Source organism: Ophidiomyces ophidiicola, assembly GCF_022830035.1.
Source record: "Ophidiomyces ophidiicola strain CBS 122913 chromosome Unknown scaffold_8, whole genome shotgun sequence".
Classification (NCBI taxonomy): Eukaryota; Fungi; Ascomycota; class Eurotiomycetes; order Onygenales; family Onygenaceae; genus Ophidiomyces; species Ophidiomyces ophidiicola.
Genome location: NW_026054648.1, coordinates 534,768 through 552,130, shown reverse-complemented (window position 1 = coordinate 552,130; position 17,363 = coordinate 534,768). Strand labels below are relative to the sequence as shown.

At 47.0% G+C, this 17,363-nt stretch overlaps 6 protein-coding genes across 6 annotated transcripts; 4 read left to right on the top strand and 2 right to left on the bottom strand.

Moving 5' to 3' along the window:
* Positions 1-1,142: 1,142 nt before the first annotated feature.
* LOZ57_002873 (uncharacterized protein) lies at positions 1,143-3,639 on the top strand (the record flags this gene model as incomplete). The annotated part of the gene is made up of 5 exons (XM_049251931.1): positions 1,143-1,401; positions 1,508-2,355; positions 2,425-2,712; positions 2,772-3,038; positions 3,097-3,639. The coding sequence occupies 5 exons, from the start codon at positions 1,143-1,145 to the stop codon at positions 3,637-3,639; spliced, it is 2,205 nt and encodes a 734-aa protein (XP_049109249.1).
* A 1,045-nt stretch (positions 3,640-4,684) lies between these two features.
* LOZ57_002872 (uncharacterized protein) lies at positions 4,685-5,755 on the top strand (the record flags this gene model as incomplete). Its single annotated transcript, XM_049251930.1, has 3 exons — positions 4,685-4,866; positions 5,046-5,144; positions 5,221-5,755. 3 exons carry the CDS (start codon positions 4,685-4,687, stop codon positions 5,753-5,755), a joined length of 816 nt encoding a protein of 271 aa, XP_049109248.1.
* A 283-nt stretch (positions 5,756-6,038) lies between these two features.
* Positions 6,039-7,706, bottom strand: utp7 (putative U3 small nucleolar RNA-associated protein 7; the record flags this gene model as incomplete). The annotated part of the gene is made up of 2 exons (XM_049251929.1): positions 6,039-7,007; positions 7,062-7,706. 2 exons carry the CDS (start codon positions 7,704-7,706, stop codon positions 6,039-6,041), a joined length of 1,614 nt encoding a protein of 537 aa, XP_049109247.1.
* Positions 7,707-8,008: 302 nt separating this feature from the next.
* Positions 8,009-10,524, top strand: TSR1 (ribosome biogenesis protein tsr1; the record flags this gene model as incomplete). Its single annotated transcript, XM_049251928.1, has 3 exons — positions 8,009-8,123; positions 8,173-8,642; positions 8,695-10,524. The coding sequence occupies 3 exons, from the start codon at positions 8,009-8,011 to the stop codon at positions 10,522-10,524; spliced, it is 2,415 nt and encodes an 804-aa protein (XP_049109246.1).
* Positions 10,525-11,448: 924 nt separating this feature from the next.
* On the bottom strand, positions 11,449-13,296 carry LOZ57_002869 (uncharacterized protein; the record flags this gene model as incomplete). Its single annotated transcript, XM_049251927.1, has 1 exon — positions 11,449-13,296. The coding sequence occupies one exon, from the start codon at positions 13,294-13,296 to the stop codon at positions 11,449-11,451; it is 1,848 nt and encodes a 615-aa protein (XP_049109245.1).
* Positions 13,297-15,018: 1,722 nt separating this feature from the next.
* On the top strand, positions 15,019-16,105 carry LOZ57_002868 (uncharacterized protein; the record flags this gene model as incomplete). Its single annotated transcript, XM_049251926.1, has 4 exons — positions 15,019-15,074; positions 15,137-15,326; positions 15,386-16,020; positions 16,072-16,105. The coding sequence occupies 4 exons, from the start codon at positions 15,019-15,021 to the stop codon at positions 16,103-16,105; spliced, it is 915 nt and encodes a 304-aa protein (XP_049109244.1).
* Between the last annotated feature and the right edge of the window lie 1,258 nt (positions 16,106-17,363).

The following is a 17,363-nucleotide window of genomic DNA, read 5'->3' as shown; positions in this document are numbered from 1 at the left end:
ACTTACTGCACGGATTGAGTTAGCAAAGTGTTTAAAGCTGGCAGCCAGAGTTCGTCTCGTTTCAACATAGCTAATATTTTCAGACAAAATTATTTGGCAAAATAACGGATCAACCGGGAAAGGAAGATCCGGGTGTCTCCCCAAGGACGATTCGGTAGCAAAGAAGTAAAAAAGGAGTTGTCATCTCAAAAGCAATACGAACCAGGATGAAAGAAAAAAAAGGTACATACTCTGCATCAATATGCAGCACCTGCTGGAAAGACCTCCGGAAATACCGCAATCACAAGCGCATATTTCTCAGCTGCGAGGTGACCATACAGGTTACTGTTGGGCGGCGATTGTCAGGATGAACAGAGAAATCATTGGGAAGAATGGGTTTGCGCAGAAATAAATATGCAAGTGCAGAAAGCACTAAGCCGAAATGAGACAGGCGGCTTTGCCCCTTGGCTCTCGACTGTCGCTGTCCAGAATAAGCTAATTAAGCGAGGCCAAATCAACAGCCGCCAACATGCTGACTAATATTCACGTGAAATTATATCCAAATGCGGTCTAGCGCGAAGTCTTCACGACGTCCGGTCAAACGCCGTTTTTGCGGCCGTCAGATGGCTCGATATGCACGGTTGCCATCGCTCTGCTGTTGGATCTCCTCCCACTCCAACTCCATTCCATCGAGAAATCAGTCGCTGACTATTGTCTATTTGTGCATGGTCGTGTCAAACCAGGAATTTTCTTCGAGAGGTAATTTGGAACCCGTTCCATTCCCCCGCCCCTCATAACCTCCCGACACGCCCCGACCTCCTCAACACGACATAGCTCTGGGATTTCCCGCTAACTACAGCTGCGAAGGTTTCCTCGGCCTCTAGGGCTGAAGTGACGCCGCGTTCTCATCTCATGCTCGAGACTTCGACCGCCTCGGACAGCGATATCGGCCGCGCCGGAACTCTCGTTGGCGCTGGGAGTTTTCTGAGCCTGTGGCCTTTTCCACTCCTCAGTTTTTGGAAAATTACCCCAACGGGTCGATTTATTTGATTGCAAACTCCTGATACTGAAGGAGCAAGCTGATAGAGATGATGATGGCGCAGCCATTTCCCGCCCATCAGGTCGGCATGGCACACCATCCCGCTTTAGCAGCAGGGCACCCCATGGCCCCGGGTCAGCACCCTAATGCGGCGCATCTTACAGCACCTCCTCCGGGTGCCGGTATGGTTCAGCAACTGCACCCTGGCGTTTCGGTAACAGGAGCCCCTCCTGGTAGCCAGGCCACTCCAATGGCCGCCGCAATGCCACAAGTTATTGGAACGTCTGGCCCTGGTGGCCCTGGCCCGAGTGCACATGCACTATCTCATTTGGGTCCTACTCACTCCCACCAAATGTTTCAGCACCCTCAGCTAGCGCAAAACTGTATGTTACTTCTACTCGATCGTTATTCCTTCTACAAAGACTGGATTCCTTCAAACTTGGAATTCCAAAGTATTTCATTTCCGCTGATTGTTTTGCCTACCTATAGATGCGAATAATCCTCAGCTTTTACAGCAACATCAGCTACAGCAGCAGCAATTTCTTCGCCAGCGACAGCAAATCATTGTTCAACAACAGCAAGCACAGCAGCAGCAGCAGACACAACAACAACAACAACATGGAGGTATTCCTGCTTCATTGCCTAATGGGACGCCAGCTGTCAGTGCTGCCCACCTTGCTGCTGTCCAGGCTGGAAATCCCAATATGCGACCAGTAAATATACCCCCTCATATTCAACAGCAACTCCAAAACCAAGGCCAGCATCCACAATCACAAGCATTGCAGCAACAGCAGCAGCAACAGCAGCAACAACAGCAGCAGCAGCAGCAACAACAAGCCCAACAACAAGCACAGCAGCAGGCACAGCAACAGCAGCAACAGCAACAGCAACAGCAGCAACAACAACAACACCTCTTTGCTATGCACATGGCAGCTCAGCAAGCGCAGCAAAATCAACAACAACAACCGCAACAGCAAAGGCCCGGGGCTCAAACCCAGCCAATACCTGATGGTCAAGGGACTACTCCTCACCCACAATCTACGCCCACAACCCAAGCTAGCAGTATTGCGGCAACACAACCGCAACAGACCCAACCCCAACTCCCAGCTACATCTCAACCACCCCAACAAACCGCTCAGGCACAACCTCAGCAAGGCCAGCCCCAGCAGACCCCGTCAACAACCCAGCCACCGCAACAACCACAGATGACTGCTCAAGAGGCACAGTTAAGGGCTCAGCAACAGGGTGCCAGTTCAGTGATGATGCCATCGCGAATGCCGAAACGGTCATTTATGTTTCGTCTCCTTTCATTTGCGGAACAGCTTAGTGCCTATTCAGTGAGTTTTTTCCTTTTTTCTTTTTACTATCCCTTGGAAAATTAATGTATTGATCATATTCTACCTCAGAATCGGAACCCCGCCCAGGGATTTGCATTTTGGCAGTCTTTCGTTGAACAATTTTACTCTCCAGTCGGAGTGCTTCGTCAAGGTGTTTGGAACGCACAGCGTGGGTCAAAACAATTCGAAATATCAACGCCGGCGCTTGCTCGTTACTACTGGACGCAATTTAATAGTGGCATCCGGCAAATTCAAATGATTGTTGAAGCTGCGGTGGAGAAGGACCTTCCAACGGGGGGACAAGTTCTGGAGAGCCCAAGAACCTTTTTCTTGTATTGGTTCGATAATGGCTGCCAAGTAAAGTTCCAGGTGCTGCAAATCTTGTGAATCTTTATCTAACTTCCACATCTTTGTAGCTCGTTTCTCGCGGCGCCATAAAGGCGTATTTCAATCCAAACGGACAGATTGATGTCCTCGACATCGGAACCAATGGGCACACAGAATATATTCCTCGAAACCTCTTACAAAATCCCGAGTCCCCTGACCAAAAGCAAAGCCCCAAAGTTAACAAAGCATTTACTAAACGAATGCAGCAAAAACAATCTATAACTCCAAATGTATCCCTGCCAGACTCAGTAGTGACTGATGATGGCGTCCCTGTTGCGGTAATGCGCTTCTTAGAGGTACAATACATCTAACACTGCTGTCGTAGACTACCAACTAACCTGATTTAAATTCCAGGTTGCCGAAATAATTTCTCAAATGCAGCACCTCTTTCAATTTTCGCTACAAAATCCACATCTTTCTCCTCCCGAAGCCCTCCGACAGTTGGTCGCGAGTTATCCTCACCAACAAAATGCGGTCCAAATGAATTATAGCCAGAGCCATCAGCAACAAGGCCATATTCAACGTACTCCTAGCCTGAATGGGCCCAACCAATTCGCCTCACCAGCCATGGCCCATTTGGGCATACCTGGAGTGCAAGGATCGCCTCATTTTGGAGGACCGGCTCATACCCCAAGCCCTGCACAAAACCCCATGGTTGGCCCGGTTGCCATGGCTGCGCAACAAAGTCAGCAAGGCACGAACACTAGTGTAAGTCAGGGAACAAGCGCGAATACCAGCCCGAATGTCAGCAATAAACGACGCCGGGCAAGCACTATCAAAATGGAGGCCGACGAAAACAGTGCCACAGAAATCAATGGCACTGGGCCCAGTAACGCAGCCAAGGTGAAAGCCAGCCCGAGAGTTGGAGGTAAACGACAAAAGGGCGTGAGCCAATGACATCACGGCTTGCATTTCCATCGCAAGTGACTCCTTACCGAACAACCACGCAAAGTCAGCAGCAAACTTGTCGATAATCATCGTTTTGTTATCACGGGCTATCATACATCAAGGCGTTCTTCCGTTTCACCCAAGACTCATCATTACGGCACATTACGGTTTTACTTTGGTGCGGCGCTTGTCTTTCTATGATTTCCTGTCGGAATGCGTTTCAGGCGTTTCCTACGAGTGTTCTCTCTATTCCCAATGTGCCAGGAGTTCCGCTTCTCGTCTTTGTTTTTTTCTTCTTTTGCGCAGGCTCAGATATGATGCTATTTTTTGAATGGCTCCTCTTTGAATTTGGAGTAGATCGGCTATAATGGGCGTCGCATGCGGTTCGCACGAAGGCTTATTGCTGAGTTTTTTCGCGCCTCTGAAAGATACTATTGCACCACACGCCGCTCTACTTGCGGATATGGAATGACTATATTTGACCACGTTTTAACTCGCCGTATTTCCTATGATGATTATTTCCTTGCTCCATTGTTCTGCGGGATCGCGCTGTTTCTCAGTATATCCGCTCATCCATAATTTCTCGCCGTGGCTTTTGTGGGATACACCTCTAATGTTTGCTGTACTTATTTGTCAGTACACTTGCTGTTCCGTTTTCTCTTTCTTTTGCCTCGGGGTTGCCTGTTCTCGTGCTTTTAATTGAAGATCCGCTGTGGTGTGTATGGCTTTCTACAGCAATGGAACCAATAGGGAATTCTACCCGCTTTGTCTTCGTGGGCGTTGTAAGATAAGATATCCGCTTTCGGTATGCTTTCAGAGAAGATCGGGCGGCTTGTGTTTGTACAGTAGATTTCGACCCGAATCAATAATGTCTTGGGATCCCCTACGACCACTTGACTTTGCCACTTTAGTGTTTGCCGTGAAGGTTGGGGGATCCTTCGGCGGGGCGAGGCGCTGTCCAAACTCAATCTCTACGCAACTTCACGTCTTCCGTCTCCGCTGTGAATCCCTTTGCTATCTCGTCTGAGCGCCGGAGAAGACGGTAGCAATAATAATGGCTGCCTCGCACGTCCCCCCTCATACACATACGCACTCTCATTCCCACGCCCACGACGCCGGCTCTCATGGCCACACGCACGACATCCTGGATGGCCCGGGGTCATTCCTGAACCGCGAAATGCCAGTGGTCGACGGCCGCGACTGGAACGACAGGGCGTTCACAATTGGGATCGGAGGGTACGTATGGATACATGGCGTCGAAGGCTTGGCCTAAGAACCATGCCCTTATTACAATGGCCACGCTGTACTGCGTGTTTACATGGTGACGGACGGGATTTGTTTATTTAATCCGAGTTTAAGGACACGAGAGAGGAATGCATAGGCTGACAGCTAGTGAATTTTATTTTCGGGGTCAGGCCAGTTGGATCGGGCAAAACGGCTCTTATGCTGCAGCTCTGCTTGGCCCTGCGAGATATTTACAACGTTGCTGCTGTGACGAATGATATTTTCACCAGGTACCCCATTCGATCCCCTGCCAATCAAATTTCTGACTCTTGGCTTGATCTCGGCAACTAAATATTATTTGCGTAGAGAGGACGCTGAGTTCCTCACTCGCAATAAAGCTCTCTCCCCTGAGCGTATCCGTGCCATCGAAACCGGGGGGTGCCCGCATGCTGCTGTTCGCGAAGACATCAGTGCTAATCTTCTTGCTCTCCAGCAACTCCAGCGCAAGTTCCAAACCGACCTGCTCCTCATCGAGTCAGGCGGTGATAATCTAGCAGCAAATTACTCTCGCGAGCTGGCAGATTATATAATCTATGTTATTGATGTTGCTGGTGGGGATAAGATCCCGCGTAAGGGTGGCCCCGGAATCACCGGAAGTGACTTGCTAGTCGTGAATAAGACAGATTTGGCAGAGGCTGTTGGGGCAGATCTAGCCGTAATGGAAAGAGATGCGGCGAAGATGAGGGAAGGAGGACCAACCATTTTTGCGGAGGTGAAGAATGGCAGAGGTGTTGAGCATATTGTGAATTTGATTGTCAGTGCGTGGAAGACAACCGAGGCGTATGAAATTAGCCTTGCAAGATGGAAGAACGGGGCGCCGAAGACTTCAGGACCTGTGTAGATGCGATTTGGGCCGAGTTACTGTTTTTCAGCGGATACGAAGTAGTTATGTGATACGATATTCGGCGTGCTTGTAACAATGGGAAACATTTAAGAGAGGATCACGACCGAATCGACGACCGAATCGCCTCGCAGCTATATGCCATGCAGTCAATAACACCAAGCCTTCATTCAATAATATACATACATACTCCGTGTTCTGTGAGATTTTGTGGATATCTTGTAATGCAACTGAGTACTGGCTCCTGCAATGATTCCTGACCAAGGGCAAATGCATGCACATACTATTTCTTCACGAATCTCGCTAGGACAGGGCCTAATTCTTCCTTCTCTCGCTGCATTATCTCTTGTACTCTTGAGTTTTGCTCTTTTCGTAAAGTTTCAGCTTTGAGTCTCTTCTCATCAATAACATTCTTTGATCCCCGCTTTCGAAGGTACCTTCGTAAGGCACTATTTCGCCCACGGCCGCGGTTTTTCAATTTTTCGATGGGGTCTTCATTCTTATTGTCAAGATCCTTTTCTTCTCGCTTCATCCTATCACTAACCAGATCTAGGCTTCCTACGAAGTCAGGGTTAAGAGAGATCATTTCTGGTTGTAGTTTCGTAAGAAGCGCTTTCACTTCTGCTTCTTGTCTTTGTTTCGCGTTCTCGTACGGATTTGCTTCTGAGGCATCGAAGTTGGCCTCACCAGCCCCAGGAACAATCAGGCTGGCGAAACCTTTATTGTGGGCAACACCCAAGATATCTTCATACGGACACCAACGTACGTTTTCGATACGCTGTCCATCGCCACCCCAGGACATATAGGGACTCTGAACCTTTTCTTCCGTTGCTGCAGCGGCTTCGAATAACCCCTTCCAGATGCTGACCTTTGTTCCCCAGCCGACAGCCGTTAAGCCTCGGTCACTAATGGAAACTGTTGAACCAGGTTGAAACACCGAGTAGTTGTGTACTTCTTTGAACATACGTATATCCCAAATTGCCATCCTCATATCTTGACCAGTAGAAACCATATACCGACCCTGGCGGTCAACCGCGAGCGATCGTACGGGACCTCGGTGGACGAGCGCTTTGACAAGGGCTGTTGAGCTGTTCGGTGACCAGAGAGTTACAGTGCCATTTTGGTGGCCAACATGGAGAATTGCATTATGGGGGTTCTGACAAAGGGATGTAGGTGACCCTAGTCGGGTGGGAAGCTCGGCAACGAGCTGTCCTGTCGAAGTATCGGTATATTTGAGGTAGCCGGAAGTCGCCTGACGAGTATTAGCAAACCAGCACAGGGAACAATGAAATTAATCGTGACTTACAACACTGGCCAGGAGAAAATGGTATGGCAAAAACTCCAAATTTGTTGCCTCAACATGCTTATCCAGGCAGTGTATTTCCACGCCATTGTGGTCATAGATATAGACATATCTCTTCTGCGCCACAGCAAAGAACATCTCATTATGCATCCATTTTGCATCTCTCACTGTCTCTTTTAGTTGTAGTTCACAACCTAGCTTCCCATCTCGCCAGTCCATTGTCGCAACATGGCCCTTGCGGCCTGCAAGCAAAAGCATCTTGCCATTCCTAGTATAGTCCGCACGATACGGCCCAAGATCTTCTAATTTCAGTTCAAATCCTTTTTTTGCTGTCTCTAGTCCCACACTATCCTTGATCTCATCTTGTCTAACTTTATATGTCCTCTCAAGCTCTCCTTCCGGCTCTAGGAAACCGCTTTCGTGCTCTAATAATATCTCCGCATCCTTCGCTTTCAAGGCGGCATATTTATACTTGTTCTCAAGGGTCCTCAGCTGGCCTCGAAGTTTCTTATCTCGTATACTCTTGACATTAATTTTCTTTCCTCGTCCATATTGCTTTTGAGCTTCTGCAAGTCGGAGTTTGGCATCGGAGTTGGAATGAGATGAGCGACGTTGCGTAGGCGTTGGTCTGGAAATTTCAACTTCCATGGCTAGCGCACTTTCATAGCAAAGCCACAGAAATGTCGGGGCGCGAGTAGCAAGGGTGTAGCAGTAGGTTGTAGAAATGTCTTTCTGGCGGTGATCTTGAAATTTACTGCCAAGCCTAAGCAACCTTAGCTTATCGCACACTGATAAACCGATAAGCTTTTTCACGATAGTCGATTTCCCAAATCTCTTGCACGGGCAGTGAGTGCAGTATACAAACCATCAGATTTTCTAGAAGAGGAATTCCCTAATAATTCAAACTGGCCTCTCTTCCTTTCAGGTTTAAAGGGCCAGGTGCACCAACCATGGCTCCTGTCGCCGTTCCAACCCAACACCATCATCGGAGCACAACAAAACATGCGCACAAGAGCTTCAAGTCAAAGCACTCGACAAAAGGAGCTCTGAAGGATCTGCACAAAGGTGTGGTCTGCTTGCTGTTTTGGCTAGATTTAAACTGATTTTTTGTCAGGCAAGGTTGAACTTCGAGGAAAGGGTATCCGAAAACCCGCTCACCAGCAAATGATGTCTAAACTCGAAAGGAGGAATCAGGCTCGGCAAAAGCAACGAATGAAGCGGCAGGTCAAAGCAGACGCTACCAGTGTATTCTCCGGCCAGAATGGTGCGCCACGTCACATAGCTGTTGTTCCCATTTCAGCAAGCATCAATATAGAAGAGGCAGTGTCGATGCTAGCACAAAGTGTGGATATACCAGAGCAAAACGTGCACGGTGGTTTATGTCGTGTTCGTATTGATAGATTTAAGCAAAGTGTACTTTTCATCCCAGGGACTGGAGATTTGATTGGTATTCTAGACATCTGTCGATTGGCGGACTTTGTGCTTTTCGTCTTACCAACGGATGAAAATCTTGATGACAAGAGTCAACTACTATTTCGAGCAGTGGAAAGCCAAGGTATCTCCAACGTCATAGTTGCTGTCCAGGTATGGGTCCCTAGAAGCTTTCCCCTCTACGCTTCTGTTAACGCATGTCTAGGGACTTGATAAAGTGAATCCGCCAAAACGGCGACCCCAGGTTCTATCTTCTATTAAAACTCTTGTCAACCGGTTCTTTCCCACAGTGGAAAAGCTCCATTCTTTAGACTCGAGACAGGAATGCTCGAATGTTGTCCGAAGCATATGTACTGCAACACCTAAAGGTATAAATTGGCGGGAAGATCGAAGTTGGATGCTCATTGAAAGTATTCAATGGCCAGAAACAAACGACGAATCTGGCCAAGTCTCAATAACAGGAATTGTTCGGGGAAAAGGCTTAAAGGCAGACCGCTTGGTGCACATTCCTGGATGGGGAGACTACCAGATATCCTCAATTCTTCCGGCATCTTTGCAAAATAAGGATAATTCTATGAATATAGATAGCGATGGGACGGTGACCCCCTTGGATGAACCATCGGCTGATGCGGACGATTTAGCTGTAGTAGCCCCAGAAGACGTGTTTATGGACGAAGAGATGATGCCTACGACGGACATGGAGAGAAAAGGAGTACTTCTTGACGATCACCATTATTTCTCCGATGACGACTATGAAGAGGAGACATCAAGAAAGCCGAGGCGTCTTCCCAAGGGTACCTCCTCCTACCAAGCTGCTTGGTATTTAGATGATGTGTCAGACTCGGGATCTGATATTGTCGACAATATGTACGAGGATGATCAGGAAATGGAATTAGACGAGGATGCTGGTCCTGAAGATGGTGTTTTTCTCAATCATGGTAGCGGAGACGGTATGACGGAGGCCGGCCCTTCAGAGTACCCTCAATCGGAAATGTTTCTTGATCCCTCGCCTGATGAGGAAGTTAAACAAATAGAAGAATATCGGGCCAGCCGTAAGCGAGACGAAAGTGATGATCTTGAATTTCCGGATGAAATTGAACTTCACCCTAATACGCTAGCAAGAGAACGCCTAGCGAGGTATCGCGGTTTAAAGAGTCTAAAGACTAGCATTTGGGAGAAAGAAGAGGATCGACCACATGAGCCTGAAAACTGGCGGCGCCTGCTGCAAGTTGCCGACTATAAAGGGTCTAGAAATCAATGTATTCGCGAAGCCCTTGCGGGAGGAGTAACACCAGGCACACGAGTGAATGTTATTCTTTGCGATGTGCCGTTACGTCTTAGACAGAAAGTTCCTTCGCCGCTCTCCTTGTTTTCACTTTTACGCCATGAACATAAACATTCTGTTGTTAACATTAACATGATTCTCAACTCGACTGTTGAAGAACCTCTCAAGTCTAAAGAAGAACTGATTATTCAGTATGGCCCACGCCGGATGATCATCAACCCATTGTTCTCTGCGCCTGGAACTACTCCAAACAATGTCCACAAATTTGACAGGTTTCTTCATCCTGGCCGAAATACTGTTGCCACATACATTGGCCCAATTTCTTGGGGTTCCATACCCGTACTGGTCTTTAGGCGTACCTCCATCCCGGATCCAGAGGTACTTGAAGGAAATGAAACGCATGCCATGATTAACTCCTTGCAATTAATCGGCACTGGAACTACGATGACTCCAGATCATGGTCGTGTCGTTGCAAAGCGAATTATCCTGACTGGCCATCCATTCAAAATCCACCGAAAGGTTGTTACGGTTCGATATATGTTCTTCAACGCCGAGGATGTGAATTGGTTTAAAGCCTTGCAGTTATGGACCAAGCGAGGGCGCAGTGGTTATATTAAAGAGAGTTTGGGAACTCATGGATACTTCAAAGCCACCTTTGATGCAAAAATAAACCCGCAAGATGCTATAGGTATCAGTTTGTACAAACGCGTATTTCCTCGACAAGCAAAAGAATGGACTGATGAAGCATGAGCATCAAACAGCTTGATTTTTCTTTACTATACACCGCTCTCAAGTGCATGGTCATTACTTAAGCAATACCTTTGTTATGCACGGAAATGAATTGATCACTGGCGTTTGGCATGAAAATGTTAGTCTTCTACAAAATGCATATTGGATACAGGACCTCAATACTGAAAGATTACAACATATTACTACATTTCTACGGTAACTCATAGTACACTTGAAACATACCAGTTATTTGAACTTGGTAGTTTTGGTTTTCATATTATGACGACAAATTTAGCCAATTCCTATACGGTAGGTAAGGGATAATGAAGGAACAGGAAAAGAGAAGTCTAGGGAGTAAAAAATTATAACAAATCATGTTCATCCCTTGCTGTATTTGTTTACATGCCAAACTGTAGAAACCAGCCCGCTCACATGTTTGACTCTTGCTTCTCAGCAGAAATGTGACTGGTGCTGCGTCGGAAAGCTGATATCTTTTGAAGCTACTCGGTTGATGCTAATTATAGCAATATTATATCTTAAAAAAAGTGGAAAATTAGTTGGAAAACAACCTTGTCGAGGTGTATATTTTGATTGTCTGGTGTCTTGAGTTGCAGTGACAATGTAAGCACCCTTCCATTTGTTTGAAAGAAATAATGTCACCCCCCTTACCCCCTTTACATTCAATCACACCATGTAGCTAACCATCCCTCTCTAACTATGTTAGACCAGGAAATGTGCGTTACCTTAAATCTATGCTACCTCTGGATCACCACTTGTAGTTTTATATAACCTAAGAACCTACAATAGTGAATATCTAGACTTCCTTTTTGGTATCAAACGCCTCTCATTTCAAACGGAGAAAAGGCGTGCTTTCAAATATCTGTGCAGAAATTGCTCTTGGTTATAAGAATTTTGGAATTTTTAGGAGCTCTATACGTCATAATCTTATTGTGGGTTTGGCTGAGCTGACCTGCAATTAGTTTCGTGTCTCTGCTCTTCTGCACAATCAACCAATATCTTATCTTTTTTTGTAAGGGCACAAAATCTATGTAATTGCAACTGTAACATATTTTCATCCAAATAGCCGAAGCCAATTTTATGGAGAATTACCCCGATTACCAGGGGATAATGCGTATGACCACTGACAATCTCACTTGCATCAAAGTTTTCCACCCCAGGAATTCCTGTAATCGGTTGAATTCCGACAACATTCATGTGTAGGCTCTGGGCTCGATAGCACAGCCGGAGCATATGGTCCTTTTTAGAATATACGTTAACCAAACGCCCGCTGACAACCGTCCTTATTAGTCGCCACTGCGCGAGGTTCGAAGAAACTGGAGAGCCCAACAAAATTGCAGATTCAATAAGACCGAACGCCCGCCTCTTGGCCAGGCTGAGGAGGCAAGTATATATGACACGAGCACCCATAGAGTATCCGATGAGGGTGACAGGGCGTTCGCCCTGAGCCTTATTTATCAGGACATCAGCAAGGATTTCACCTGCTTTTCCTGCTCGGGTCTTCGCTACACCAAATGGATTGTCGATCAAACGGGATAGCTTTGCCACAATAACAGGTATCACCAAGGGGCCCGCAATTGGGGCCAAAAGTGTCTTTCTGAGTAGTTGCTTAGCCGCAATTGTGAATGCTAGTCTTTTTACAACGCCCTCCAAAGAATTGCCTAGCCTCAATAGGGCATCAACTTCCCATCGCAATGCAAAAGCATCTGAATCATCGCCAAGGACCAGCCATGGGTAGACAATATCTTGTGCTTCTGTGAACCATCCACTGATTCCGACTGTGACTCGCAAACGATAATCAGGGGTCATGGGCGAAGCCTTGTTAGGAACTATTCGAAGGCCTCTTATGGGTATAAACGCAAAATCTTTAATTTGCCTTGTATATTTTGCTGACACTCTGCTAGTCATTGTTGCACCAAAAGCGCCAAAGATGCCACCAATGACAAGGCTATTTCCAGCAAGAGCACCAGCGTATCCTGCAAAAATCGTTCCTCCGAGGCCTAACGCGCCCAGGAGCGCTCCAATACCCCCGGCAACCATCGGCGCTGCCAAACCACCGGTCACCCCAACTAGGGTAGCTCCCGCCGCAGAAGCAAGGGCTATTTTCCAACGTCGTCGGGCCTTGGATTGTTCAGCTCGAGTCTTTGCTTCTTCTATTGCGGAAATTTCTTGTGCGATTTGAACAAGGCCTCGAGCAACTTTCGTTTCGTTTTCGACTACATCATTGATGGAAACCCCCAAATCAGCCGACACTTTGAGTAATAGAGCACGAGAATGAGCATTATAAGTGTTGAGACTTAGCAGCAAATGAAGAAGAGAATTGCTAAGAAGTAATTTGGTACGCTCTGGTAAATGGCTTAAGAGTTTCGATGGGGTTTGGCATTTCATTGTGGATGCCGATTCAACCACGGATGGAATATCAGTTCCAACTGGAGGTTTTTGTTGCTGAGGTGAATTGATGATCTCGTGGTCTTTCAGGCCATCCACTATGCGCCGTAGAACCGATTGTTTCCAAGCTTGGAAATAGTCCAGTGCATCTAATTCTATCTTGATCTGTAGAACAGATAGACCTTCCCTAGATGTCTGTGGCTGCTGGTGAGCTGTAACCCCATTGATACTGGTGCCCAGAAGTGGTTTGGTCAGATACTCAGAAGGATGGCATATTGTTTCCTGCATCGAATCCATTGTAGATTTAATGAGATTAAGGAATTCTGTTCGTTGACCTGGACTAAGAATATCATGTAGATCATCTTCCATGCCACGCTCCTGACCCATCGTGGATACTGAGTCGTCCTGCTCTGATTGTTAGTGGCTATCCTTAGCACCCTGGCAGTCTGATTTGTTAGCAGGAAATATTAGATATAAGCAAACAGCCTCGAGCGAAATGGGGAATGATGAGAGACACGGTTCAAATCGTTGTTGCATCCTTCCTAATTCCTAAATAGGTAATATCCACGTGATGGGTATTTTGCAAAAGGCTCCTTCCTGCTCTTACCCTCAATATCACGGTCGAGACGAACGTCTTTCTCGATTCTTTAGGAGGTCAACCCTGGTGCTGGAAGATACTTAAACATGTCATATGGTCAAAATGTGGTGAAAACGCGACTTTAGAGGCGTAACATGTTCAGACAACAGGTGGTGATGTTACAGACTGGCTGTAACGAAGTCAACACGGGCTAACTATTTGACTATACAATGAACGCCCTTGGAAAGCTTTTTTCTGCTCAGGGTGCTGGAGCATAAAAGCCCACTCATTATTATTCTTCCGGCAGACTGATAGATGTTAAAAGACTATTTTGATTCTTAAAAATTCACCAATCGGAAATAACAGGTCGAACTCGCTGGACTTCTTGTGTCCTTGAATTTCGGGAAAATAGTCTGGGTGCAAAGGAGAACCAACAAGAATCAACTTTGAGGCAAATGGGGTGGCTGGCCTAGGCCGTGATCGACCCGGCCAATGACAAATAGGACGCAGGTGTGTCAGTACCCTGTGGACTCCGTGGAAACAAGACTGTGCCTTGCTTGCAACGTGCAGAACCCAGCCGTGACGTGGTCCAACAAACTGGGATTTGGGAAGGTGCAGTACCGGGAAAACACCTTTTATCAGCCACATGGAATGCTTGGTTCGTGCTCAAAAAGCCTATCATTCTGCTCATCAAGGGTTTGGTGCCAGAGCTTATTATTATTATTCAAAGCAACTCCATTCTCGCCCCTAAAATAAGCATTAGATTTGCTTCTGAATCTGGTGAAGATGAGAAAACTTTATGGCGTAAGGATTCTGGATTTCGGTGATTGAGTTTTAAGCCAAAATTGTGTTGCTGCGGAGAATGCGATGTGAAGTGTTGTGTATCGGATTTGCCAGGTTGTGGCCTGATCCTCCCGTTCAGCCACTGCAAGTGTGGAAGTGCCATCAAGCACACCCGGATGGCTGGAATTTACGCAAGGATCTGTTGGCTGTTGGAAGTTGGTGATCTCGGGTCCCATCAGAGTGGTTGACCACAGCGCACTACTACTCTTTTCCTATGTTATTCCTCGGCAACGGGACCGCAACGCCAACGGCGGAATACTCGATTTACCCACAAGGTTCGACCATACTACTGCACCCACACTGAAAGCCAAGGAGCCAGTATGCTACCCATTTTTTCAGCGCAGGCTTGGGTCGTCAGCTCCAATCAGCGGTAAACCCGCCGGCCCCAAGCCTCCAGGGAATATGTTAACGTTATTTGAAAGTTACCAAAAACCAAAAAATCAGCCTGCAAAAACCGTGCGCCCCCACATTCATGACGGCTCGGAAGTCTATACGTCAACTCAAGAAGCGATCGAAGCCATGGGATTGATAACAAACATTCTTTGGCGCCCTCGGTCATGGATCTCCCACGATTCAACAGTTTCTCCGCCTTTTTCTTTCAAGTTTCACGTCGACCCTATCACTTTGGATAGTCAATGTTCAACCGTAGTGTGTACTCCGTACTAGACGGAGCACATATTGAATCCCCGATGCAGCAGGATTCAGGTGAAACTTATTCATTGACTGAGAGCGTATTTGATTATGAGTATGTGTTTCTATGTGTTTTGCTGACGATCATCGCTAACACGAGTGATACTTTATTATTAGGTATGAGAATGGTAGACGCTATCATGCTTACCATGCCGGCGAATACCCACTGCCGAATGATGAAAAAGAACAGGACCGTTTAGACATGCAACATCACCTCTACACCCTTTTATACGACGGCGATATATACCGTGCCCCAATCTCGAAGGATATTAAGCACGCTCTGGATATTGGTTGTGGCACAGGAATCGTACGTTGATATCGGTTTGCCTCTCTGGAGCTCGTTTACTAACCAAGTAATTGAAACAGTGGGCAATCGAATTTGCCGATAAGTTCCCAAGCACTCTTGTCACAGCAACCGATCTTTCTGCCATACAACCCAGTTTCGTTCCGGAAAATCTACAGTTTGAAGTTGATGACGCTGAAGACGATTGGCAGTTTAGTCACACTTTCGATTACATACACATTGGAACTCTGGCTGGCAGTATAAGCGACTGGCCCCGGCTGCTGAAACAAGCATACGACAATCTATCGCCAGGTGGATGGGTTGAGGTCATTGATTTTGAAGCGTGGGCCTCAACGGATGATGACAGTCTCCCACGGGATTCGGCCTACGCTCAATTCCAGACTCTTCTAGCTGAAGCTGCTAAAGCTTTTGGCAAGGAACTCAACTTGGCATCTCGGTTCCGCGAGATGGTGGAAGATGCTGGCTTTGTTAATGTTGTCAGTGAGCCTCGGAAAGCCCCTCTTTCTCCCTGGATGTCGGACCCGAAACAGAAAATCCTCGGGGAATACATGCGAATAGTTATGTCAGATTCACTTGAGCCGTATTGCCTGGCATTGTTCACACGGGTACTCAATTGGAATAACAACATGATACAGGCGCAGCTGGCTGGTGTACGGCAGGACTTAAAAAATATGGATTACCATATCCACACGACTTGGTAAGCTACATTGTGCCTTGTATACCACTCAAGCGCTAATAAGTGCAAAAGCCACTGTGTCTACGGCCAAAAGCCGTTCTCGTGACGGACGCACATGCTTGACGATGGAACCCAAGCAGTCACCGCATTTATCACTGTTTTGTCACTCGCTATACATATTTCGACTTCCCGACTTTCATTTGGTCTCCTTCGGTCTTACACTTATTCTGGAGTTTTGCGATAGGGTTTGATACCGGAGACCGGCGGCCCTTGGACGCAAATTTTACCAAACGAGTTTGCATGTTACATGCTTGACAACTGTAACTTTCACGGGGGTACTCACACAAAGAATATATTATTTCTCATATATTCAGGCGTCACCAAATAGCCTAAAATGGTGTTACGAACGAAGTTGTTTTCCGGTGGAAAGGACAACTAAATAATTTGAATTAAAATACATGGAGTTGTCCTTTTGAAATGTTTATATATCCAAATATCATTTTTATTCCATTTCCTTTTTGTATGGTAGTACTGGCATATAGACAGGAAGAGCCGTACACAACAGAGGAACAAGCGAACATACCAAACTATTCAGTGTTTTTCTCACTTGATTGAACAATGAAATACCTTCCCATCATCTTCTTCCCAGACTTCAGTAATATGTCCTTACTCTTCCACGATTCACCGCCCAGAGCCTCTACTTTATCTGCCCTTCGTCGCCGAATTCTCCTATTCGGCCCAACAAACTCCTCCTGCGCTAACGCTCCCCTGAGTTTCGCTACGCCAATTGTATTTTCCCTCTCTGCCTCGGCTCTCTCGTCACGTAGACTACGGAGTGGAGTGATGTTGGTGGTATCGACTTGTTGGATTTGTTTAACGAAATGAATCTGCGAGCAGAGGGTGTTGAGCATAGATGCTTCCTCTGACGGGGATGAAGGCTGTGGGAGGGCGCAGAGTCGCAGCAGATGGTGCAGTTGGGTACGGGATATTGGGTGATCAAGGGCGTCGGTAGATTTCTCGGGGAGGAGGGACGTGATAGACCAGGTTGGGTGCGAGAGGATGGCCGATATATTGGGTTCGTTCTTCGGGGGCGATGGAGAGGAAGAATGGCAGGCGGAAGTCGAAGCTGCTGAACGTGTGCAGAGGAACGGAGAGGTAGGTCGTCGTATGTGGTCTCTGCAGTGCTGCTGGAATAGCCGTGCTTGACAGTAACGAGTTGCGAGTTTTGTCGTCATGGGGTAGGTTGGGGAACTCCCTCTATTGAAACGTAAGGGATGGAAGCGTAGTGGGATTTCAGAGCAGCTCAGCTGGCGGAGAGTGTTCCATACCTTGTAGCTCCGTAGTGATGTGCGGGCTCAGTAGTT